We start from the raw sequence: 27,354 nt of genomic DNA, 5'->3' as shown, positions 1-27,354 counted from the left end.
CTCAGTGATTAACACTGAACCATGTGGGAGCCTCAGTCTGGCTCAGTGAGCCTCAGTGATTAACACTGAACCCTGTGGGAGCCTCAGTCTGGCTCTGTGAGTCTCAGTGATCAACACTGAACCCTGTGGGAGCCTTAGTCTGGCTCTGTGAGTCTTAGTGATTAACACTGATCCATGTGGGAGCCTCAGTCTGGCTCAGTGAGCCTCAGTGATTAACACTGAACCCTGTGGGAGCCTCAGTCTGGCTCTATGAGTCTCAGTAATTAACACTGAACACTGTGGGAGCCTCAGTCTGGCTCAGTGAGTCTCAGTGAATTAACGCTGAACCCTGTGGGAGCCTCAGTCTGGCTCTGTGAGCCTCAGTGATTAACACTGAACCCTGTGGGAGCCTCAGTCTGGCTCTGTGAGTCTCAGTGATTAACACTGAACCCTGTGGGAGCCTCAGTCTGGCTCAGTGAGTCTCAGTGAATTGACACTGAACCCTGTGGGAGCCTCAGTCTGGCTCTGTGAGCCTCAGTGATTGACACTGAACCCTGTGGGAGCCTTAGTCTGGCTCTGTGAGCCTCAGTGATTAACACTGAACCCTGTGGGAGCCTCAGTCTGGCTCTGTGAGTCTCAGTGATTAACACTGAACCCTGTGGGAGCCTCAGTGTGGCTCAGTGAGTCTCAGTGAATTGACACTGAACCCTGTGGGAGCCTCAGTCTGGCTCTGTGAGCCTCAGTGATTAACACTGAACCCTGCGGGAGCCTCAGTCTGGCTCTGTGAGTCTCAGTGATTAACACTGAACCCTGTGGGAGCCTCAGTCTGGCTCTGTGAGTCTCAGTGATTAACACTGAACCCTGTGGGAGCAATCAGTCTGGCTCTGTGAGTCTCAGTGATTAACACTGAACCCTGTGGGAGCCTCAGTCTGGCTCTGTGAGTCTCAGTGATTAACACTGAACCCTGTGGGAGCCTCAGTCTGGCTCTGTGAGTCTCAGTGATTAACACTGAACCCTGTGGGAGCAATCAGTCTGGCTCTGTGAGTCTCAGTGATTAACACTGAACCCTGTGGGAGCCTCAGTCTGGCTCTGTGAGCCTCAGTGATTGACACTGAACCCTGTGGGAGCCTCAGTCTGGCTCTGTGATTGACACTGAACCCTGTGGGAGCCTCAATCTGGCTCTGTGATTGACACTGAACCCTGTGGGAGCCTCAATCTGGCTCTGTGATTGACACTGAACCCTGTGGGAGCCTCAGTCTGGCTCTGTGAGTCTCAGTGATTGACGCTGACCTCTACTTATTCTCATTCTCCCAGAGCAGGTGAGATGCCGTCTGTGGGATTGTCTGGGATCACCTGTAGCAATGGCTCATCCCGTGGCAAGGTGAGTGCGTGCGTGTGTGTGTACGTGTGTGTGTACGTGTGTGTGTACGTGTGTGTCTGTGTGTGTACGTGTGTGTGTGCGTGTGCGTGTGTGTGTACGTGTGTGTCTGTGTACGTGTGTGTGTGTGCGTGTGTGTGTGTGTACGTGTGTGTGTGTACGTGTGTGTGTCTGTGTGCGTGTGTGTGTGTGTGTACGTGTGTACGTGTGTGTCTGTGTACGTGTGTGTCTGTGTCTGTGTGTCTGTGTGTGTGTACGTGTGTGTGTACGTGTGTGTGTACGTGTGTGTGTCTGTGTACGTGTGTGTGTGTACGTGTGTGTGTGTGTACGTGTGTGTGTGTGCGTGTGTGTGTGTATGTGTGTACGTGCGTGTGTGTGTACGTGTGTGTGTGTGCGTGTGTGTGTGTACGTGTGTGTGTGTGTACGTGTGTGTGTGTACGTGTGTGTGTGTGTACGTGTGTGTGTGTACGTGTGTGTGTGTGTACGTGTGTGTGTGTGTACGTGTGTGTGTGTACGTGTGTGTGTGTACGTGTGTGTGTGTGTGTGTACGTGTCTGTGTGTGCTTGTGTGTGTGTGTACGTGTGTATGTGTGTGTGTACGTGTGTGTGTGTGCTTGTGTGTGTGTGTACGTGTGCGTGTGTGCGTGTGTACGTGTGTGTGTGTGTACGTGTGTGTTTTTGTGTACGTGAGTGTTTTTGTGTACGTGTGTGTATGTGTGTGTACGTGTGTACATGTGTGTGTGTGTGCGTGTGTGTGTACGTGTGTGTATGTATGTGTGTGTACGTGTGTGTGTGTGTGTACGTGTCTGTGTGTGTGTGTACGTGTGTACGTGTGTGTGTGTGTACGTGTGTGTTTTTGTGTACGTGAGTGTTTTTGTGTACGTGTGTGTGTGTACGTGTGTACGTGTGTACGTGTGTACGTGTACGTGTGTGTGTGTGTACGTGTGTGTGTACGTGTGTGTGTGTGTACGTGTGTACGTGTGTACGTGTGTACGTGTACGTGTGTGTGTGTGTACGTGTGTGTGTACGTGTGTGTGTGTGTGTACGTGTGCACGTGTGTGTGTGTACGTGTGTGTGTGTGTACGTGTGTGTGTGTACGTGTGTGTGTGTGTGTGTGTGTACGTGTACGTGTGTACGTGTGTGTGTGCGTGTGTGTGTGCGTGTGTGTGTACGTGTGTGTGTGTACGTGTGTGTACGTGTGTGTGTGTGTGTACGTGTGTGTGTGTACGTGTGTGTGTGTACGTGTACGTGTGTACGTGTGTGTGTACGTGTGTGTGTACGTGTGTGTGTGTGTGTACGTGTGTGTGTGTACGTGTGTGTGTGTACGTGTGTGTGTGTACGTGTGTGTGTGTACGTGTACGTGTGTACGTGTGTGTGTACGTGTGTGTGTGCGTGTGTGTGTGCGTGTGTGTGTACGTGTGTGTGTGCGTGTGTGTGTGCGTGTGTGTGTACGTGTGTGTGTGTACGTGTGTGTGTGTACGTGTGTGTGTGTACGTGTGTGTACGTGTGTGTGTGTGTGTACGTGTGTACGTGTACGTGTGTGTGCGTGTGTGTGTGTGTATGTGTGTGTGTGTACGTGTGTGTGTGTACGTGTGTGTACGTGTGTGTGTGTGTGTACGTGTGTACGTGTACGTGTGTGTACGTGTGTGTGTGTATGTGTGTGTGTGTACGTGTGTGTGTGTACGTGTGTGTGTGTACGTGTACGTGTGTGCATGTGTGTGTACGTGTACGTGTGTGTGTGTGTACGTGTGTACGTGTGTACGTGAGTGCGTGTGTGTGTGTGTGTGTACGTGTGTGTGTGTACGTGTGTGTGTACGTGTGTGTGTGTGTACGTGTGTGTGTGTACGTGTGTGTGTACGTGTGTGTGTGTGTATGTGTGTGTGTGTGTACGTGTGTGTGTGTGTACGTGTGTGTGTGTGTGCGTGTGTGTGTACGTGTGTGTGTGCGTGTGTGTGTGTGTACGTGTGTGTGTGTGTATGTGTGTGTGTGTGTACGTGTGTGTGTGTACGTGTGTGTGTACGTGTGTGTGTGTGTATGTGTGTGTGTGTGTACGTGTGTGTGTGTACGTGTGTGTGTGTGTGCGTGTGTGTGTACGTGTGTGTGTGTGTGTGTACGTGTGTGTGTGTGTATGTGTGTGTGTGTACGTGTGTACGTGTGTGTGTACGTGTGTGTGTGTGTGTGTGGGGAGTGGTGGGTGTAGTGGTTAGCGCTGCGCTGCGCTATGAACCTGGCGACCCGAGTTCGATTCCCGCTCACGACCAACACCAGTGACGATTATCTGAACCGGTCCTGGGCCTCCCCTAGGTCGACTCAGCCTTAAATGAGTACCTGATGCGATGTGAAAACATCGCCACTGGGGAGACAAAGGCGGCCGGGCGTGGTGCTGGCCACCCACCCCCTCGTGTGCCGTGCCGGCCTTCATAGGTGCTCGCTAACAGCACTTGCCCCTACAGTCTGCTAAGGCTACACGGGGGATCTTTGTCTTTGTGTGTGTACGTGTGCATTGGCTGAGTCGTGTAGCCCGCATGCCTAGCATGTCTTAACAGCTTTTGTTCGGCCACATAAACCTCATGGTGGGGACCCCCGTCCTCCCAAATAAACAAAAGTCAAAATAAAAAAATATTAAAACTCTCGCGACGTTTGGACTGCAACGCGCGCAGCAATCGTCGTCGTCATCGGGTGTGAAATCCACGGCAAGACATTTTTTGCAAAAAGTGGCGTTTTTTTTCCCTTAACGTGCAGCACCACGGACAGCGATTTGGGAGTTTGTTCAGATGGACGAGGCCATCTATGTTCGGAACAGAGGATGGGGGTTAGAGGAAGGGAATGGAATGCCGTCTGAAAGTCTCCGCGAGCGTGAACGCAATCAACTAAGAAGTAGCTGAGTGAGTAGCTGAGTAGGTGAGTAGATGAGTGAGTGTGTTAGTAGGTGAGTGGGTGGGTGAGTAGGTGAGTGAGTAGCTGAGTGAGTAGCTGAGTAGGTGAGTAGCTGAGTGAGTAGCTGAGTAGGTGAGTAGATGAGTGAGTGTGTTAGTAGGTGAGTGGGTGGGTGAGTAGGTGAGTGAGTAGCTGAGTGAGTAGCTGAGTAGGTGAGTAGCTGAGTGAGTAGCTGAGTAGGTGAGTAGATGAGTGAGTGTGTTAGTAGGTGAGTGGGTGGGTGAGTAGCTGAGTGAGTAGCTGAGTGAGTAGCTGAGTAGGTGAGTAGCTGAGTGAGTAGCTGAGTAGGTGAGTAGATGAGTGAGTGTGTTAGTAGGTGAGTGGGTGGGTGAGTAGGTGAGTGAGTAGCTGAGTGAGTAGCTGAGTGAGTAGCTGAGTAGGTGAGTAGCTGAGTGAGTAGCTGAGTAGGTGAGTAGATGAGTGAGTGTGTTAGTAGGTGAGTGGGTGGGTGAGTAGGTGAGTGAGTAGCTGAGTGAGTAGCTGAGTGAGTAGCTGAGTGAGTAGCTGAGTAGGTGAGTAGCTGAGTGAGTAGCTGAGTAGGTGAGTAGATGAGTGAGTGTGTTAGTAGGTGAGTGGGTGGGTGAGTAGGTGAGTGAGTAACTGAATGAGTAGCTGAGTGAGTAGCTGAGTAGGTGAGTAGCTGAGTGAGTAGCTGAGTAGGTGAGTAGATGAGTGAGTGTGTTAGTAGGTGAGTGGGTGGGTGAGTAGGTGAGTGAGTAGCTGAGTGAGTAGCTGAGTGAGTAGCTGAGTAGGTGAGTAGCTGAGTGAGTAGCTGAGTAGGTGAGTAGATGAGTGAGTGTGTTAGTAGGTGAGTGGGTGGGTGAGTAGGTGAGTGAGTAGCTGAGTGAGTAGCTGAGTGAGTAGCTGAGTAGGTGAGTAGCTGAGTGAGTAGCTGAGTAGGTGAGTAGATGAGTGAGTGTGTTAGTAGGTGAGTGGGTGGGTGAGTAGGTGAGTGAGTAGCTGAGTGAGTAGCTGAGTGAGTAGCTGAGTAGGTGAGTAGCTGAGTGAGTAGCTGAGTAGGTGAGTAGATGAGTGAGTGTGTTAGTAGGTGAGTGGGTGGGTGAGTAGGTGAGTGAGTAGCTGAGTGAGTAGCTGAGTGAGTAGCTGAGTAGGTGAGTAGCTGAGTGAGTAGCTGAGTAGGTGAGTAGATGAGTGAGTGTGTTAGTAGGTGAGTGGGTGGGTGAGTAGGTGAGTGAGTAGCTGAGTAGCTGAGTAAGCGAGCGTGCCTGTGCGTGTGCCTGTGTGTGAGTAGCTGAATAGGTGAGTAGATTAGTTGGTTAGTGGTTGAGTGAGTAGGTGAGTGAGTAGCTGAGTGGCTGAGTAGGTGAGTAGCTGAGTAGGTGAGTAGCTGAGTAGCTGAGTGAGTAGCTGAGTAAGCGAGCGAGCGTGCGTGTGCGTTTGCCGCAGAAGGTCAACGGCGAGTTGGTGAGTAGGTGAGTGGGTGGGTGAGTGAGTAGCTGAGTAGGTGAGTAGCTGAGTAGCTGAGTAGCTGAGTGAGTAGCTGAGTAGGTGAGTAGCTGAGTAGCTGAGTAGCTGAGTGAGTAGCTGAGTAAGCGAGCGAGCGTGCCTGTGTGTGAGTAGCTGAGTAGGTGAGTAGATTAGTTGGTTAGTGGTTGAGTGAGTAGGTGAGTGAGTAGCTGAGTGAGTAGCTGAGTGAGTAGCTGAGTAGGTGAGTAGCTGAGTGAGTAGCTGAGTAGCTGAGTAGGTGAGTAGCTGAGTGAGTAGCTGAGTAGCTGAGTGAGTAACTGAGTAAGCGAGCGAGCTGTGCATGTGCGTGTGCCTGTGTGTGAGTAGCTGAGTAGGTGAGTAGCTGAGTAGCTGAGTGAGTAGCTGAGTAGCTGAGTAGCTGAGTGAGTAGCTGAGTAAGCGAGCGAGCGTGCCTGTGTGTGAGTAGCTGAGCAGGTGAGTAGATTAGTTGGTTAGTGGTTGAGTGAGTAGGTGAGTGAGTAGCTGAGTGGCTGAGTGAGTAGCTGAGTGAGTAGCTGAATGCGCGTGCCTGTGTGTGAGTAGCTGAGTAGGTGAGTAGATTAGTTGGTTAGTGGTTGAGTGAGTAGGTGAGAGAGTAGCTGAGTGAGTAGCTGAGCAGCTGAGTAGCTGAGTGAGTAGCTGAGTAGCTGAGTGAGTAGCTGAGTGAGTAGCTGAGTGAGTAGCTGAGTAAGCGAGCGAGCTGTGCGTGTGCGTGTGCCTGTGTGTGAGTAGCTGAGCAGCTGAGTAGCTGAGTGAGTAGCTGAGTAGCTGAGTGAGTAGCTGAGTGAGTAGCTGAGTGAGTAGCTGAGTAAGCGAGCGAGCTGTGCGTGTGCGTGTGCCTGTGTGTGAGTAGCTGAGTAGGTGAGTAGCTGAGCAGCTGAGTAGCTGAGTGAGTAGCTGAGTAGCTGAGTGAGTAGGTGAGTAGCTGAGTAGCTGAGTGAGTAGCTGAGTAGCTGAGTGAGTAGCTGAGTGAGTAGCTGAGTAGCTGAGTAGCTGAGTAGCTGAGTGAGTAGCTGAGTAGCTGAGTAGGTGAGTAGCTGAGTAGCTGAGTGAGTAGCTGAGTAGCTGAGTGAGTAGCTGAGTAGCTGAGTGAGTAGCTGAGTAGCTGAGTAGCTGAGTAGCTGAGTGAGTAGCTGAGTAGCTGAGTAGCTGAGTAGCTGAGTGAGTAGCTGAGTAGCTGAGTGAGTAGCTGAGTAGCTGAGTGAGTAGCTGAGTAGCTGAGTAGCTGAGTAGGTGAGTAGCTGAGCAGCTGAGTAGCTGAGTGAGTAGCTGAGTAGGTGAGTAGCTGAGTGAGTAGCTGAGTAGCTGAGTAGCTGAGTGAGTAGCTGAGTAGGTGAGTAGCTGAGTAGGTGAGTAGCTGAGTAGCTGAGTGAGTAGCTGAGTAGCTGAGTGAGTAGCTGAGTAGCTGAGTGAGTAGCTGAGTAGCTGAGTAGCTGAGTGAGTAGCTGAGTAGGTGAGTAGCTGAGTGAGTAGCTGAGTAGCTGAGTGAGTAGCTGAGTAGCTGAGTAGCTGAGTGAGTAGCTGAGTAGCTGAGTAGCTGAGTAGGTGAGTAGCTGAGTAGCTGAGTGAGTAGCTGAGTAGCTGAGTAGCTGAGTTGCTGAGTAGCTGAGTAGCTGAGTAGCTGAGTGAGTAGCTGAGTAGCTGAGTAGCTGAGTGAGTAGGTGAGTAGCTGAGTAGCTGAGTGAGTAGCTGAGTAGCTGAGTGAGTAGCTGAGTAGCTGAGTGAGTAGCTGAATAGCTGAGTAGCTGAGTGAGTAGGTGAGTAGCTGAGTAGCTGAGTGAGTAGCTGAGTGAGTAGCTGAGTAGCTGAGTGAGTAGCTGAGTAGCTGAGTGAGTAGCTGAGTAGCTGAGTGAGTAGCTGAGTAGCTGAGTGAGTAGCTGAGTGAGTAGCTGAGTAGCTGAGTGAGTAGCTGAGTAGCTGAGTAGGTGAGTAGCTGAGTAGCTGAGTGAGTAGCTGAGTGAGTAGCTGAGTGAGTAGCTGAGTAGCTGAGTAGCTGAGTAGGTGAGTAGCTGAGTAGCTGAGTGAGTAGCTGAGTAGCTGAGTGAGTAGCTGAGTAGCTGAGTAGCTGAGTGAGTAGCTGAGTAGCTGAGTGAGTAGCTGAGTAGGTGAGTAGGTGAGTAGCTGAGTAGCTGAGTGAGTAGCTGAGTAGCTGAGTGAGTAGCTGAGTAGCTGAGTAGCTGAGTAGCTGAGTGAGTAGCTGAGTAGCTGAGTAGGTGAGTAGCTGAGTAGCTGAGTGAGTAGCTGAGTAGCTGAGTAGCTGAGTGAGTAGCTGAGTAGCTGAGTGAGTAGCTGAGTAAGCGAGCGTGCGTGTGCGTTTTCCGCAGAAGGTGAGCGGCGAGTGTGCGGGCTGTGGTCGCGCCATCTGCGAGCGCTACTATCTGTTGGCGGTGGACCGCGCCTGGCACACGGCGTGCTTGCGATGCTGCGAGTGTGCCCGACCTCTCGAGTGCGAGCTCACTTGCTTCAGCAAGGACGGAGCCATCTACTGCAAGCGAGATTATTACAGGTGGGTCAATCGCCTCGTGGCAGCGAGTACCCGCGAAGGGATTCGCACCATGTGACATCGACTTTAGCGGTGGCAAAATGTGGCACAGTAAAAACCTTGGATTGCGAGCGTGATTCGTTCCGGGAACGTGTTTGTAATCCAAAGCACTCGTGTATCAAAGCACTCGTGTATCAAAGCACTCGTGTATCAAAGCACTCGTATATCAAAGCACTCGTGTATCAAAGCACTCGTATATCAAAGCACTCGTGTATCAAAGCACTCGTGTATCAAAGCACTCGTGTATCAAAGCACTCGTCTATCAAAGCACTCGTGTATCAAAGCACTCGTGTATCAAAGCACTCGTGTATCAAAGCACTCGTGTATCAAAGCACTCGTGTATCAAAGCGCTCGTGTATCAAAGCACTCGTGTATCAAAGCACTCGTGTATCAAAGCACTCGTGTATCAAAGCACTCGTATATCAAAGCACTCGTGTATCAAAGCACTCGTGTATCGAAGCACTCGTATATCAAGGCACTCGTGTATCAAAGCACTCGTATATCAAAGCACTCGTGTATCAAAGCACTCGTGTATCAAAGCACTCGTGTATCGAAGCACTCGTATATCAAGGCACTCGTGTATCAAAGCACTCGTATATCAAAGCACTCGTATATCAAAGCACTCGTATATCAAAGCACTCGTATATCAAAGCACTCGTGTATCAAAGCACTCGTATATCAAAGCACTCGTGTATCAAAGCACTCGTATATCAAAGCACTCGTATATCAAAGCACTCGTATATCAAAGCACTCGTATATCAAAGCACTCGTGTATCAAAACACTCGTATATCAAAGCACTCGTGTATCAAAGCACTCGTGTATCAAAGCACTCGTATATCAAAGCACTCGTATATCAAAGCACTCGTGTATCAAAGCACTCGTGTATCAAAGCACTCGTATATCAAAGCACTCGTGTATCAAAGCACTCGTATATCAAAGCACTCGTGTATCAAAGCACTCGTGTATCAAAGCACTCGTGTATCAAAGCACTCGTGTATCAAAGCACTCGTATATCAAAGCACTCGTGTATCAAAGCACTCGTATATCAAAGCACTCGTGTATCAAAGCACTCGTATATCAAAGCACTCGTGTATCAAAGCACTCGCATATCAAAGCACTCGTGTATCAAAGCACTCGTATATCAAAGCACTCGTGTATCAAAGCACTCGTGTATCAAAGCACTCGTGTATCAAAGCACTCGTGTATCAAAGCACTCGTATATCAAAGCACTCGTGTATCAAAGCACTCGTGTATCAAAGCACTCGTGTATCAAAGCACTCGTGTATCAAAGCACTCGTGTATCAAAGCACTCGTGTATCAAAGCACTCGTGTATCAAAGCACTCGTATATCAAAGCACTCGTGTATCAAAGCACTCGTGTATCAAAACACTCGTATATCAAAGCACTCGTATATCAAAGCACTCGTGTATCAAAGCACTCGTGTATCAAAGCACTCTTATATCAAAGCACTCGTGTATCAAAGCACTCATATATCAAAGCACTCGTATATCAAAGCACTCGTGTATCAAAGCACTCGTGTATCAAAGCACTCGTGTATCAAAGCATTCGTGTATCAAAGCACTCATATATCAAAGCACTCATATATCAAAGCACTCGTGTATCAAAGCACTCGTGTATCAAAGCACTCGTGTATCAAAGCATTCGTGTATCAAAGCACTCGTGTATCAAAGCACTCGTGTATCAAAGCACTCGTGGATCAAAGCACTCGTGTATCAAAGCACTCGTATATCAAAGCACTCGTATATCAAAGCACTCGTATATCAAAGCACTCGTATATCAAAGCACTCGTGTATCAAAGCACTCGTGTATCAAAGCACTCGTATATCAAAGCACTCGTGTATCAAAGCACTCGTGTATCAAAGCACTCGTGTATCAAAGCACTCGTATATCAAAGCACTCGTATATCAAAGCACTCGTGTATCAAAGCACTCGTGTATCAAAGCACTCGTGTATCAAAGCACTCGTGTATCAAAGCACTCGTGTATCAAAGCACTCGTGTATCAAAGCACTCGTGTATCAAAGCACTCGTGTATCAAAGCACTCGTATATCAAAGCACTCGTGTATCAAAGCACTCGTGTATCAAAGCACTCGTATATCAAAGCACTCGTATATCAAAGCACTCGTGTATCAAAGCACTCGTGTATCAAAGCACTCGTGTATCAAAGCACTCGTGTATCAAAGCACTCGTGTATCAAAGCACTCGTGTATCAAAGCACTCGTGTATCAAAGCACTCGTGTATCAAAGCACTCGTGTATCAAAGCACTCGTGTATCAAAGCACTCGTGTATCAAAGCACTCGTGTATCAAAGCACTCGTGTATCAAAGCACTCGTGTATCAAAGCACTCGTGTATCAAAGCACTCGTGTATCAAAGCACTCGTGTATCAAAGCACTCGTGTATCAAAGCACTCGTGTATCAAAGCACTCGTGTATCAAAGCACTCGTATATCAAAGCACTCGTGTATCAAAGCACTCGTGTATCAAAGCACTCGTGTATCAAAGCACTCGTGTATCAAAGCACTCGTGTATCAAAGCACTCGTGTATCAAAGCACTCGTGTATCAAAGCACTCGTATATCAAAGCACTCGTGTATCAAAGCACTCGTATATCAAAGCACTCGTATATCAAAGCACTCGTGTATCAAAGCACTCGTGTATCAAAGCACTCGTGTATCAAAGCACTCGTGTATCAAAGCACTCGTGTATCAAAGCACTCGTGTATCAAAGCACTCGTGTATCAAAGCACTCGTGTATCAAAGCACTCGTGTATCAAAGCACTCGTGTATCAAAGCACTCGTATATCAAAGCACTCGTGTATCAAAGCACTCGTGTATCAAAGCACTCGTATATCAAAGCACTCGTGTATCAAAGCACTCGTGTATCAAAGCACTCGTGTATCAAAGCACTCGTTATCAAAGCACTCGTGTATCAAAGCAGCTCGTGTATCAAAGCACTCGTGTATCAAAGCACTCGTGTATCAAAGCACTCGTGTATCAAAGCACTCGTGTATCAAAGCACTCGTGTATCAAAGCACTCGTGTATCAAAGCACTCGTATATCAAAGCACTCGTGTATCAAAGCACTCGTGTATCAAAGCACTCGTGTATCAAAGCACTCGTGTATCAAAGCACTCGTGTATCAAAGCACTCGTGTATCAAAGCACGCACTCGTGTATCAAAGCACTCGTGTATCAAAAGCACTCGTGTATCAAAGCACCTCGTATATCAAAGCACTCGTGTATCAAAAGCACTCGTGTATCAAAGCACTCGTGTATCAAAGCACCTCGTGTATCAAAGCACTCGTGTATCAAAGCACTCGTGTATCAAAAGCACTCGTGTATCAGAAAGCACTCGTGTATCAAAGCACTCGTGTATCAAAGCACTCGTGTATCAAAGCACTCGTATATCAAAGCACTCGTGTATCAAAGCACTCGTGTATCAAAGCACTCGTGTATCAAAGCACTCGTGTATCAAAGCCACTCGTGTATCAAAGCACTCGTGTATCAAAGCACTCGTGTATCAAAGCACTCGTGTATCAAAGCACTCGTGTATCAAGCACTCGTGTATCAAAGCACTCGTGTATCAAAGCACTCGTGTATCAAAGCACTCGTATATCAAAGCACTCGTGTATCAAAGCACTCGTGTATCAAAGCACTCGTGTATCAAAGCACTCGTGTATCAAAGCACTCGTGTATCAAAGCACTCGTGTATCAAAGCACTCGTGTATCAAAGCACTCGTGTATCAAAGCACTCGTGTATCAAAGCACTCGTGTATCAAAGCACTCGTGTATCAAAGCACTCGTGTATCAAAGCACTCGTATATCAAAGCACTCGTGTATCAAAGCACTCGTGTATCAAAGCACTCGTGTATCAAAGCACTCGTGTATCAAAGCACTCGTGTATCAAAGCACTCGTGTATCAAAGCACTCGTGTATCAAAGCACTCGTGTATCAAAGCACTCGTGTATCAAAGCACTCGTGTATCAAAGCACTCGTGTATCAAAGCACTCGTGTATCAAAGCACTCGTGTATCAAAGCACTCGTATATCAAAGCACTCGTGTATCAAAGCACTCGTGTATCAAAGCACTCGTGTATCAAAGCACTCGTGTATCAAAGCACTCGTGTATCAAAGCACTCGTGTATCAAAGCACTCGTGTATCAAAGCACTCGTGTATCAAAGCACTCGTGTATCAAAGCACTCGTGTATCAAAGCACTCGTGTATCAAAGCACTCGTGTATCAAAGCACTCGTGTATCAAAGCACTCGTATATCAAAGCACTCGTGTATCAAAGCACTCGTGTATCAAAGCACTCGTGTATCAAAGCACTCGTGTATCAAAGCACTCGTGTATCAAAGCACTCGTGTATCAAAGCACTCGTGTATCAAAGCACTCGTGTATCAAAGCACTCGTGTATCAAAGCACTCGTGTATCAAAGCACTCGTGTATCAAAGCACTCGTGTATCAAAGCACTCGTGTATCAAAGCACTCGTGTATCAAAGCACTCGTGTATCAAAGCACTCGTGTATCAAAGCACTCGTGTATCAAAGCACTCGTGTATCAAAGCACTCGTGTATCAAAGCACTCGTGTATCAAAGCACTCGTGTATCAAAGCACTCGTGTATCAAAGCACTCGTGTATCAAAGCACTCGTGTATCAAAGCACTCGTGTATCAAAGCACTCGTGTATCAAAGCACTCGTGTATCAAAGCACTCGTGTATCAAAGCACTCGTGTATCAAAGCACTCGTGTATCAAAGCACTCGTGTATCAAAGCACTCGTGTATCAAAGCACTCGTATATCAAAGCACTCGTGTATCAAAGCACTCGTGTATCAAAGCACTCGTATATCAAAGCACTCGTGTATCAAAGCACTCGTGTATCAAAGCACTCGTGTATCAAAGCACTCGTGTATCAAAGCACTCGTGTATCAAAGCACTCGTGTATCAAAGCACTCGTGTATCAAAGCACTCGTGTATCAAAGCACTCGTGTATCAAAGCCTCGTATCAAAGCACTCGTGTATCAAAGCACTCGTGTATCAAAGCACTCGTGTATCAAAGCACTCGTGTATCAAAGCACTCGTGTATCAAAGCACTCGTATATCAAAGCACTCGTGTATCAAAGCACTCGTGTATCAAAGCACTCGTGTATCAAAGCACTCGTATATCAAAGCACTCGTGTATCAAAGCACTCGTGTATCAAAGCACTCGTGTATCAAAGCACTCGTATATCAAAGCACTCGTGTATCAAAGCACTCGTATATCAAAGCACTCGTTATCAAAGCACTCGTGTATCAAAGCACTCGTGTATCAAAGCACTCGTGTATCAAAGCACTCGTGTATCAAAGCACTCGTGTATCAAAGCACTCGTGTATCAAAGCACTCGTGTATCAAAGCACTCGTATATCAAAGCACTCGTATATCAAAGCACTCGTGTATCAAAGCACTCGTGTATCAAAGCACTCGTGTATCAAAGCACTCGTGTATCAAAGCACTCGTATATCAAAGCACTCGTGTATCAAAGCACTCGTGTATCAAAGCACTCGTGTATCAAAGCACTCGTGTATCAAAGCACTCGTGTATCAAAGCACTCGTGTATCAAAGCACTCGTGTATCAAAGCACTCGTGTATCAAAGCACTCGTATATCAAAGCACTCGTGTATCAAAGCACTCGTGTATCAAAGCACTCGTGTATCAAAGCACTCGTGTATCAAAGCACTCGTGTATCAAAGCACTCGTGTATCAAAGCACTCGTGTATCAAAGCACTTCGTGTATCAAAGCACTCGTGTATCAAAGCACTCGTGTATCAAAGCACTCGTGTATCAAAGCACTTCGTAGTATCAAAGCACTCGTGTATCAAAGCACTCGTTATCAAAGCACTCGTGTATCAAAGCACTCGTATATCAAAGCACTCGTATATCAAAGCACTCGTATATCAAAGCACTCGTGTATCAAAGCACTCGTGTATCAAAGCACTCGTGTATCAAAGCACTCGTATATCAAAGCACTCGTGTATCAAAGCACTCGTATATCAAAGCACTCGTGTATCAAAGCACTCGTGTATCAAAGCACTCGTGTATCAAAGCACTCGTATATCAAAGCACTCGTATATCAAAGCACTCGTATATCAAAGCACTCGTATATCAAAGCACTCGTATATCAAAGCACTCGTATATCAAAGCACTCGTGTATCAAAGCACTCGTATATCAAAGCACTCGTATATCAAAGCACTCGTATATCAAAGCACTCGTGTATCAAAGCACTCGTGTATCAAGGCACTCGTGTATCAAAGCACTCGTATATCAAAGCACTCGTGTATCAAAGCACTCGTGTATCAAAGCACTCGTATATCAAAGCACTCGTATATCAAAGCACTCGTATATCAAAGCACTCGTATATCAAAGCACTCGTGTATCAAAGCACTCGTGTATCAAAGCACTCGTATATCAAAGCACTCGTATATCAAAGCACTCGTATATCAAAGCACTCGTGTATCAAAGCACTCGTGTATCAAAACTCGTATATCAAAGCACTCGTATATCAAAGCACTCGTATATCAAAGCACTCGTGTATCAAAGCACTCGTGTATCAAAGCACTCGTATATCAAAGCACTCGTATATCAAAGCACTCGTGTATCAAAGCACTCGTATATCAAAGCACTCGTATATCAAAGCACTCGTGTATCAAAGCACTCGTGTATCAAAGCACTCGTGTATCAAAGCACTCGTATATCAAAGCACTCGTGTATCAAAGCACTCGTATATCAAAGCACTCGTATATCAAAGCACTCGTGTATCAAAGCACTCGTGTATCAAAGCACTCGTATATCAAAGCACTCGTGTATCAAAGCACTCGTGTATCAAAGCACTCGTATATCAAAGCACTCGTATATCAAAGCACTCGTATATCAAAGCACTCGTGTATCAAAGCACTCGTATATCAAAGCACTCGTGTATCAAAGCACTCGTGTATCAAAGCACTCGTGTATCAAAGCACTCGTGTATCAAAGCACTCGTGTATCAAAGCACTCGTATATCAAAGCACTCGTGTATCAAAGCACTCGTGTATCAAAGCACTCGTATATCAAAGCACTCGTATATCAAAGCACTCGTGTATCAAAGCACTCGTATATCAAAGCACTCGTGTATCAAAGCACTCGTGTATCAAAGCACTCGTATATCAAAGCACTCGTATATCAAAGCACTCGTGTATCAAAGCACTCGTATATCAAAGCACTCGTGTATCAAAGCACTCGTGTATCAAAGCACTCGTATATCAAAGCACTCGTGTATCAAAGCACTCGTGTATCAAAGCACTCGTGTATCAAAGCACTCGTGTATCAAAGCACTCGTGTATCAAAGCACTCGTGTATCAAAGCACTCGTATATCAAAGCACTCGTATATCAAAGCACTCGTGTATCAAAGCACTCGTATATCAAAGCACTCGTGTATCAAAGCACTCGTGTATCAAAGCACTCGTGTATCAAAGCACTCGTGTATCAAAGCACTCGTGTATCAAAGCACTCGTGTATCAAAGCACTCGTGTATCAAAGCACTCGTGTATCAAAGCACTCGTGTATCAAAGCACTCGTGTATCAAAGCACTCGTATATCAAAGCACTCGTGTATCAAAGCACTCGTGTATCAAAAGCACTCGTGTATCAAAGCACTCGTGTATCAAAGCACTCGTATATCAAAGCACTCGTGTATCAAAGCACTCGTGTATCAAAGCACTCGTGTATCAAGCACTCGTGTATCAAAGCACTCGTGTATCAAAGCACTCGTGTATCAAAGGCACTCGTGTATCAAAGCACTCGTATATCAAAGCACTCGTGTATCAAAGCACTCGTGTATCAAAGCACTCGTGTATCAAAGCACTCGTGTATCAAAGCACTCGTATATCAAAGCACTCGTGTATCAAAGCACTCGTATATCAAAGCACTCGTGTATCAAAGCACTCGTGTATCAAAGCACTCGTATATCAAAGCACTCGTGTATCAAAGCACTTCGTGTATCAAAGCACTCGTGTATCAAAGCACTCGTGTATCAAAGCACTCGTGTATCAAAGCACTCGTGTATCAAGCACTCGTGTATCAAAGCACTCGTATTGCAAGACCCCTCGCTCGTTTATCAAATTAATATTTATTTTGAAATTTTGCTCGTCTTGCAAAACACTCGCAGACCAAGTTACTCGCAATCCAAGGTTTTACTGTAATAGGTTTTAACCCTTTCAACTGGTACACAAAACTGACACCTTTACACAAGGGGTCATGTTTGCATTGACCACAACGCAAGCAGTCAAAATGCAAACAAAAAGAAACATCTCCGATGATGATGACGATAATGATATGCACTGTCCTTGAAGTTGATTGGTCCACACCCGAGACAGCTTTCCTTAGAGCCTAGTCTCACATGGTCCTTGAAGTTGATTGGTCACACCCGAGACAGCTTTCCTTAGAGCCTAGTCTCACATGGCGTTGGACCAGATGACGCCAAAAGGCGCACAACTCAAAGACAGCGCACTATCAGAGTATTGAGAACTCGGGGTAAAGCATTTACACTATGAGACATCTCCTTTAGCAGTGGCAAAATGTAGTGGTATGTTTTTTAGCCTTTCAACTGGTGCAAAATCTGACATCTTTGTGCAAGGGGTCATGTTTGCATTGACCACAATACCTGCAGTCGTAATGCAAACAAAAAACACAACTCTGATGATGTATGCACTGTCTTTGAAGTTGATTGGTTCAGCTTTTCTTAGAGCCTAGTCTCCACTGGTGTTGGACCAGATGACGCCAAAGGCGTACAACTCAAAAAAACAGCGCACTATCAGAGTATTGAGAACTCGGGGTAAAGCATTTACACTATGAGACATCTCCTTTAGCAGTGGCAAAATATAGTGATGGGTTTTTAGCCTTGCAACTGGTACACAAAACTGACACCTTAAGACAAGGGGTCATGTTTGCAATAACCACAACACAAGCTGTCGTAATGCAAACAAAAAGAAACAACTCTGATGATGATGGTGATATGCACTGTCCTTGAAGTTGATTGGTCCACACCCGAGACAGCTTTTCTTAGAGCCTAGTCTCCATTGGTGTTGGACCAGATGAATACCCCCCCCCCTATCCCCCCCCCCAACTCTCCCGCCCCCCCCACCTCACCCCCACTCCCCCCCCCCACCCCCTCCCCCCCCATCCCCCCCCTCCCCGCTCGCCCCCACCTCCCCCACCCCTCCCCCCCACCCCTCCCCCCCATCCCCCCCTCCCCCCCCTCCCCCGCTCGCCCCCACCTCCCCCCACCCCTCCCCCCCCACCCCTCCCCCCCCATCCCCCCCTCCCCCCCATCCCCGCTCGCCCCCACCTCCCCCACCCCTCCCCCCCACCCCTCCCCCCCCATCCCCCCCTCCCCCCCCTCCCCGCTCGCCCCCACCTCCCCCACCCCCTCCCCCCCATCTCCCCTCCCCCCCCCTCCCCGCTCGCCCCCACCTCCCCCACCCCTCCCCCCCATCTCCCCCTCCCCCCCCCCTCCCCGCTCGCCCCCACCTCCCCCACCCCTCCCCCCCCACCCCCTCCCCCCCCCCACCCCCCCTCCCCCCCTCCCCGCTCGCCCCCACCTCCCCCACCCCTCCCCCCCATCTCCCCCCCCCTCCCCGCTCGCCCCCACCTCCCCCACCCCTCCCCCCCATCTCCCCCCTCCCCCCCCCTCCCCCGCTCGCCCCCACCTCCCCCACCCCTCCCCCCCCACCCCCCCCCCACCCCCCCTCCCCCCCTCCCCGCTCGCCCCCACCTCCCCCACCCCTCCCCCCCCATCTCCCCCCCCCTCCCCGCTCGCCCCCACCTCCCCCACCCCTCCCCCCCACCCCTCCCCCTCATCCCCCCCTCCCCCCCCTCCCCGCTCGCCCCCACCTCCCCCACCCCTCCCCCCCATCTCCCCCTCCCCCCCCCTCCCCGCTCGCCCCCACCTCCCCCACCCCTCCCCCCCATCTCCCCCTCCCCCCCCCTCCCCGCTCGCCCCCACCTCCCCCACCCCTCCCCCCCCCACCCCCTCCCCCCCCCCCCACCCCCCCCCTCCCCCCCTCCCCCGCTCGCCCCCACCTCCCCCACCCCTCCCCCCCATCTCCCCCCCCCCTCCCCGCTCGCCCCCACCTCCCCCACCCCTCCCCCCCATCTCCCCCTCCCCCCCCCCTCCCCGCTCGCCCCCACCTCCCCCACCCCTCCCCCCCCCACCCCCCCCCCACCCCCCTCCCCCCCTCCCCGCTCGCCCCCACCTCCCCCACCCCTCCCCCCCATCTCCCCCCCCCTCCCCCGCTCGCCCCCACCTCCCCCACCCCTCCCCCCCACCCCTCCCCCCCATCCCCCCCTCCCCCCCCTCCCCGCTCGCCCCCACCTCCCCCACCCCTCCCCCCCATCTCCCCCCTCCCCCCCCCTCCCCGCTCGCCCCCACCTCCCCCACCCCTCCCCCCCATCTCCCCCTCCCCCCCCCTCCCCGCTCGCCCCCACCTCCCCCACCCCTCCCCCCCCACCCCCCTCCCCCCCCCCACCCCCCTCCCCCCCCTCCCCGCTCGCCCCCACCTCCCCCACCCCTCCCCCCCATCTCCCCCCCCCCTCCCCGCTCGCCCCCACCTCCCCCACCCCTCCCCCCCATCTCCCCCCTCCCCCCCCCCTCCCCGCTCGCCCCCCACCTCCCCCACCCCTCCCCCCCCACCCCCCCCCCCACCCCCCTCCCCCCCTCCCCGCTCGCCCCCACCTCCCCCACCCCTCCCCCCCATCTCCCCCCCCCCTCCCCCGCTCGCCCCCCACCTCCCCCACCCCCTCCCCCCCACCCCTCCCCCCCATCCCCCCCTCCCCCCCCCTCCCCGCTCGCCCCCACCTCCCCCACCCCTCCCCCCCATCTCCCCCTCCCCCCCCCTCCCCCGCTCGCCCCCACCTCCCCCACCCCTCCCCCCCATCTCCCCCTCCCCCCCCCTCCCCCGCTCGCCCCCACCTCCCCACCCCTCCCCCCCCACCCCCTCCCCCCCCCCACCCCCCTCCCCCCCTCCCCGCTCGCCCCCACCTCCCCCACCCCTCCCCCCCATCTCCCCCCCCTCCCCGCTCGCCCCCACCTCCCCCACCCCTCCCCCCCCACCCCCCCCCCCACCCCCCTCCCCCCCTCCCCGCTCGCCCCCACCTCCCCCACCCCTCCCCCCCATCTCCCCCCCCCTCCCCGCTCGCCCCCACCTCCCCCCACCCCTCCCCCCCCACCCCCTCCCCCCCCCCCACCCCCCTCCCCCCCTCCCCGCTCGCCCCCACCTCCCCCACCCCTCCCCCCCATCTCCCCCCCCCTCCCCGCTCGCCCCCACCTCCCCCACCCCTCCCCCCCCACCCACCCCCCCCACCCCCCTCCCCCCCCTCCCCGCTCGCCCCCACCTCCCCCACCCCTCCCCCCCATCTCCCCCCCCCTCCCCGCTCGCCCCCACCTCCCCCACCCCTCCCCCCCCACCCCCTCCCCCCCCCCACCCCCCACCCCCCAGGCGCTTCTCAGTGCAGCGCTGCGCACGTTGCCACTTGGGCATCGCTGCCGCCGAGCTCGTGATGAGGGCGCGCGCCGCCGTGTACCACGTGGCCTGCTTCACGTGCAGTGCGTGCAGCGGGGCCCTGGAGCCCGGGGAGCCGTTCAGTGCTGCACCCTGCGCCCCACACCGCCTCTACTGCAGACACCACCTCGTCACAGTCAGTCACCCAGTCAGTCACCTACACACTCAGGCAGTCATTCAACTACACACTCAGTCACTCACCTACACACTCAGTCAGTCACTCAACTACACACTCAACTACACACTCAGTCACTCACCTACACACTCAGTCAGTCACTCAACTACACACTCAACTACACACTCAGTCACTCAACTACACACTCACTCACACACTCAACTACACACTCTACTACACAGTCAGTCACTCAGTCAGTCACTCAACTACACACTCTACTACACACTCAGTCACTCACACACTCAGTCACTTGGGGAGCCGTTCAGTGCTGCACCCTGCGCCCCACACCGCCTCTACTGCAGACACCACCTTGTCACAGTCAGTCACTCAGTCAGTCACCTACACACTCAGTCAGTCATTCAACTACACACTCAGTCACTCACCTACACACTCAGTCAGTCACTCACCTACACACTCAGTCACTCAACTACACACTCAGTCAGTCACTCACTCACTCAGTCACTCAACTACACACTCAACTACACACTCAACTACACACTCAGTCACTCAACTACACACTCACTCAGTCACTTACACAGTCACTCACTCACTCAGTCACTCAGTCACTCACTCAACTACACAGTCAGTCACTCACACACTCAGTCACTTGGGGAGCCGTTCAGTGCTGCACCCTGTGCCCCACACCGCCTCTACTGCAGACACCACCTCGTCACAGTCAGTCACTCAGTCAGTCACCTACACACTCAGGCAGTCATTCAACTACACACTCAGTCACTCACCTACACACTCAGTCAGTCACTCAACTACACACTCAACTACACACTCAGTCACTCACCTACACACTCAGTCAGTCACTCAACTACACACTCAACTACACACTCAGTCACTCAACTACACACTCACTCACACACTCAACTACACACTCTACTACACAGTCAGTCACTCAGTCAGTCACTCAACTACACACTCTACTACACACTCAGTCACTCACACACTCAGTCACTTGGGGAGCCGTTCAGTGCTGCACCCTGCGCCCCACACCGCCTCTACTGCAGACACCACCTTGTCACAGTCAGTCACTCAGTCAGTCACCTACACACTCAGTCAGTCATTCAACTACACACTCAGTCACTCACCTACACACTCAGTCAGTCACTCACCTACACACTCAGTCACTCAACTACACACTCAGTCAGTCACTCACTCACTCAGTCACTCAACTACACACTCAACTACACACTCAACTACACACTCAGTCACTCAACTACACACTCACTCAGTCACTTACACAGTCACTCACTCACTCACTCAGTCACTCAGTCACTCACTCAACTACACAGTCAGTCACTCACACACTCAGTCACTTGGGGAGCCGTTCAGTGCTGCACCCTGTGCCCCACACCGCCTCTACTGCAGACACCACCTCGTCACAGTCAGTCACTCAGTCAGTCACCTACACACTCAGTCAGTCATTCAACTACACACTCAGTCACTCACCTACACACTCAACTACACACTCAGTCAGTCAGTCACTTACACAGTCAGTCAGTCACTCAGTCGCTTGGGGAGCCGTTCAGTGCTGCACCCTGCGCCCCGCACCGCCTCTACTGCAGACACCACCTCGTCACAGTCAGTCACCCAGTCAGTCACTTACACAGTCACTCAGTCACTCAACTACACACTCAGTCACTCAGTCACTCAGTCACTCACTCACTCAACTACACACTCAGTCAACTACACACTCAACTACACACTCAACTACACACTCACTCAGTCACTCAGTCACTCAACTACACACTCAGTCACTCACCTACACACTCAGTCACTCACCTACACACTCACTCACACACTCAGTCACTCAACTACACACACAGTCACTCAACTACACACTCAGTCACTCACCTACACACTCAGTCACACACTCAGTCACTCACCTACACACTCACTCACACACTCAGTCACTCAACTACACGCACAGTCACTCAACTACACACTCAGTCACTCACCTACACACTCAGTCACACACTCAGTCACTCACCTACACACTCACTCACACACTCAGTCACTCAACTACACACACAGTCACTCAACTACACACTCAGTCACTCACCTACACACTCAGTCACACACTCAGTCACTCACCTACACACTCACTCACACACTCAGTCACTCACACACTCAGTCACTCACCTACACACTCAGTCACTTACACACTCAGTCACTCACCTACACACTGAGTCACACACTCAGTCACTCACCTACAAACTCACTCACACACTCAGTCACTCACCTACAAACTCACTCACACACTCAGTTACTCACCTACACACTCACTCACACACTCAGTCACTCACCTACACACTCACTCACACACTCAGTCACTCACTCACACACTCAGTCACTCACACACTCAGTCACTCACCTACACACTCAGTCACTCACACACTCAGTCATTCACCTACACAGTCACTCACTCAGTCACTCACCTACACACTCACTCACACACTCAGTCACTCACCTACACACTCAGTCACTCACACACTCAGTCACTCACCTACACACTCACTCACTCACACACTCAGTCACTCAACTACACACTCAACTACACACTCAGTCACTCACCTACACACTCAGTCAGTCACTCAACTACACACTCAACTACACACTCAGTCACTCAACTACACACTCACTCACACACTCAACTACACACTCTACTACACAGTCAGTCACTCAGTCAGTCACTCAACTACACACTCTACTACACACTCAGTCACTCACACACTCAGTCACTTGGGGAGCCGTTCAGTGCTGCACCCTGCGCCCCACACCGCCTCTACTGCAGACACCACCTTGTCACAGTCAGTCACTCAGTCAGTCACCTACACACTCAGTCAGTCATTCAACTACACACTCAGTCACTCACCTACACACTCAGTCAGTCACTCACCTACACACTCAGTCACTCAACTACACACTCAGTCAGTCACTCACTCACTCAGTCACTCAACTACACACTCAACTACACACTCAACTACACACTCAGTCACTCAACTACACACTCACTCAGTCACTTACACAGTCACTCACTCACTCACTCAGTCACTCAGTCACTCACTCAACTACACAGTCAGTCACTCACACACTCAGTCACTTGGGGAGCCGTTCAGTGCTGCACCCTGTGCCCCACACCGCCTCTACTGCAGACACCACCTCGTCACAGTCAGTCACTCAGTCAGTCACCTACACACTCAGTCAGTCATTCAACTACACACTCAGTCACTCACCTACACACTCAACTACACACTCAGTCAGTCAGTCACTTACACAGTCAGTCAGTCACTCAGTCGCTTGGGGAGCCGTTCAGTGCTGCACCCTGCGCCCCGCACCGCCTCTACTGCAGACACCACCTCGTCACAGTCAGTCACCCAGTCAGTCACTTACACAGTCACTCAGTCACTCAACTACACACTCAGTCACTCAGTCACTCAGTCACTCACTCACTCAACTACACACTCAGTCAACTACACACTCAACTACACACTCAACTACACACTCACTCAGTCACTCAGTCACTCAACTACACACTCAGTCACTCACCTACACACTCAGTCACTCACCTACACACTCACTCACACACTCAGTCACTCAACTACACACACAGTCACTCAACTACACACTCAGTCACTCACCTACACACTCAGTCACACACTCAGTCACTCACCTACACACTCACTCACACACTCAGTCACTCAACTACACGCACAGTCACTCAACTACACACTCAGTCACTCACCTACACACTCAGTCACACACTCAGTCACTCACCTACACACTCACTCACACACTCAGTCACTCAACTACACACACAGTCACTCAACTACACACTCAGTCACTCACCTACACACTCAGTCACACACTCAGTCACTCACCTACACACTCACTCACACACTCAGTCACTCACACACTCAGTCACTCACCTACACACTCAGTCACTTACACACTCAGTCACTCACCTACACACTGAGTCACACACTCAGTCACTCACCTACAAACTCACTCACACACTCAGTCACTCACCTACAAACTCACTCACACACTCAGTTACTCACCTACACACTCACTCACACACTCAGTCACTCACCTACACACTCACTCACACACTCAGTCACTCACTCACACACTCAGTCACTCACACACTCAGTCACTCACCTACACACTCAGTCACTCACACACTCAGTCATTCACCTACACAGTCACTCACTCAGTCACTCACCTACACACTCACTCACACACTCAGTCACTCACCTACACACTCAGTCACTCACACACTCAGTCACTCACCTACACACTCACTCACTCACACACTCAGTCACTCACCTACACACTCACTCACACACTCAGTCACTCACCTACACACTCACTCACACACTCAGTCACTCACCTACAAACTCACTCACACACTCAGTCACTTGGGGAGCCGTTCAGTGCTGCACCCTGCGCCCCACACCGCCTCTACTGCAGACACCACCTCGTCACAGTCAGTCACCCAGTCAGTCACTTACACAGTCACTCAGTCAGTCAGTCACTCAGTCACTCACTCACTCAGTCACTCAGTCAGTCACTCAACTACACAGTCAGTCACTCACACACTCAGTCACTTGGAGAGCCGTTCAGTGCTGCACCCTGCACCCCGCACCGCCTCTACTGCAGACACCACCTCGTCACAGTCAGTCACTCAGTCAGTCACTTACACAGTCACTCAGTCACTCACTCACCTACACACTCAGTCACTCAGTCACTCACCTACACACTCAGTCAGTCACTCACCTACACACTCAGTCACTCAGTCAGTCACTCAACTACACACTCAGTCACTCACACACTCAGTCACTTGGAGAGCCGTTCAGTGCTGCACCCTGCGCCCCACACCGCCTCTACTGCAGACACCACCTCGTCACAGTCAGTCACTCAGTCAGTCACCTACACACTCAGTCAGTCATTCAACTACACACTCAGTCACTCACCTACACACTCAGTCAGTCACTCACCTACACACTCAGTCACTCAGTCAACTACACAGTCAGTCAGTCACTCACACACTCAGTCACTCACCTACACACTCACTCACACACTCAGTCACTCACCTACACACTCCGTCACTCACACACTCAGTCACTCACCTACACACTCAGTCACTTACACACTCAGTCACTCACCTACACACTCAGTCACTTACACACTCAGTCACTCACCTACACACTCAGTCACTCACCTACACACTCACTCACACACTCAGTCACTCACCTACACACTCAGTCACTTACACACTCAGTCACTCACCTACACACTCAGTCACTTACACACTCAGTCACTCACCTACACACTGAGTCACACACTCAGTCACTCACCTACACACTCACTCACACACTCAGTCACTCACCTACACACTCACTCACACACTCAACTACACACTCTACTACACACTCAGTCACTTACACACTCAGTCACTCACCTACACACTGAGTCACACACTCAGTCACTCACCTACACACTCACTCACACACTCAGTCACTCACCTACACACTCAGTCACTTACACACTCAGTCACTCACCTACACACTGAGTCACACACTCAGTCACTCACCTACACACTCACTCACACACTCAGTCACTCACCTACACACTCAGTCACTCACACACTCAGTCACTCACCTACACACTGAGTCACACACTCATTCACTCACCTACACACTCAGTCACTTACACACTCAGTCACTCACCTACACACTGAGTCACACACTCAGTCACTCACCTACACACTCACTCACACACTCAGTCACTCACCTACACACTCAGTCACTCACTCACTCAGTCACTCACCTACACACTCAGTCACTTACACACTCACTCACACACTCAGTCACTCACCTACACACTCAGTCACTCACCTACACACTCACTCACACACTCAGTCACTCACCTACACACTCAGTCACTCACACACTCAGTCACTCACCTACACACTCAGTCACTTACACACTCAGTCACTCACCTACACACTCACTCACACACTCAGTCACTCACCTACACACTCAGTCACTCACACACTCAGTCACTCACCTACACACTCAGTCACTCACACACTCAGTCACTCACCTACACACTCACTCACACACTCAGTCACTCACCTACACACTCAGTCACTCACACACTCAGTCACTCACCTACACACTCAGTCACTCACACACTCAGTCACTCACCTACACACTGAGTCACACACTCAGTCACTCACCTACACACTCAGTCACTCACACACTCAGTCACTCACCTACATACTCACTCACACACTCAGTCACTCACCTACACACTCAGTCACTTACACACTCAGTCACTCACCTACACACTGAGTCACACACTCAGTCACTCACCTACACACTCACTCACACACTCAGTCACTCACCTACACACTGAGTCACACACTCAGTCACTCACCTACACACTCACTCACACACTCAGTCACTCACCTACACACTCAGTCACTCACACACTCAGTCACTCACCTACACACTGAGTCACACACTCATTCACTCACCTACACACTCAGTCACTTACACACTCAGTCACTCACCTACACACTGAGTCACACACTCAGTCACTCACCTACACACTCACTCACACACTCAGTCACTCACCTACACACTCAGTCACTCACTCACTCAGTCACTCACCTACACACTCAGTCACTTACACACTCACTCACACACTCAGTCACTCACCTACACACTCAGTCACTCACCTACACACTCACTCACACACTCAGTCACTCACCTACACACTCAGTCACTCACACACTCAGTCACTCACCTACACACTCAGTCACTTACACACTCAGTCACTCACCTACACACTCACTCACACACTCAGTCACTCACCTACACACTCAGTCACTCACACACTCAGTCACTCACCTACACACTCAGTCACTCACACACTCAGTCACTCACCTACACACTCACTCACACACTCAGTCACTCACCTACACACTCAGTCACTCACACACTCAGTCACTCACCTACACACTCAGTCACTCACACACTCAGTCACTCACCTACACACTGAGTCACACACTCAGTCACTCACCTACACACTCAGTCACTCACACACTCAGTCACTCACCTACATACTCACTCACACACTCAGTCACTCACCTACACACTCAGTCACTTACACACTCAGTCACTCACCTACACACTGAGTCACACACTCAGTCACTCACCTACACACTCACTCACACACTCAGTCACTCACCTACACACTGAGTCACACA

General features: G+C 51.0%; 1 protein-coding gene and 1 long non-coding RNA gene across 4 annotated transcripts in view; both read left to right on the top strand.

Annotated features, from left to right (window-relative positions):
- Positions 1-1,293: 1,293 nt before the first annotated feature.
- The window catches only part of LOC144953863 (uncharacterized), a 45,668-nt gene continuing 19,607 nt past the window's right edge, over positions 1,294-27,354 (top strand). Inside the window, exons 1-3 of the mRNA XM_078884518.1 lie at positions 1,294-1,360; positions 8,085-8,266; positions 19,829-20,039. Of these exons, the coding sequence (XP_078740644.1) occupies positions 1,304-1,360; positions 8,085-8,266; positions 19,829-20,039 (450 nt within the window). The 5' untranslated portion in view covers positions 1,294-1,303. The remainder of the gene's footprint in view (positions 1,361-8,084; positions 8,267-19,828; positions 20,040-27,354) is intronic.
- LOC144953865 (uncharacterized) lies at positions 4,135-6,448 on the top strand. Of its 3 annotated transcripts, none has more exons than XR_013640923.1 (4): positions 4,135-4,253; positions 4,338-4,885; positions 4,926-5,481; positions 5,919-6,448. It is a non-coding gene; the product is annotated as an uncharacterized LOC144953865 (long non-coding RNA). The 3 variants fall into 3 exon arrangements; XR_013640922.1 differs by having other exon boundaries at positions 4,138-4,885; positions 5,919-5,998; positions 6,140-6,441; XR_013640921.1 differs by having other exon boundaries at positions 4,140-4,885; positions 5,919-6,445.

This window comes from Lampetra fluviatilis (assembly GCF_964198595.1).
Source record: "Lampetra fluviatilis chromosome 69 unlocalized genomic scaffold, kcLamFluv1.1 SUPER_69_unloc_1, whole genome shotgun sequence".
NCBI lineage: Eukaryota > Metazoa > Chordata > Hyperoartia > Petromyzontiformes > Petromyzontidae > Lampetra > Lampetra fluviatilis.
The sequence above is the reverse complement of the archived record's forward strand: the minus strand, read 5'-3'. Positions and strand labels throughout refer to the sequence as shown.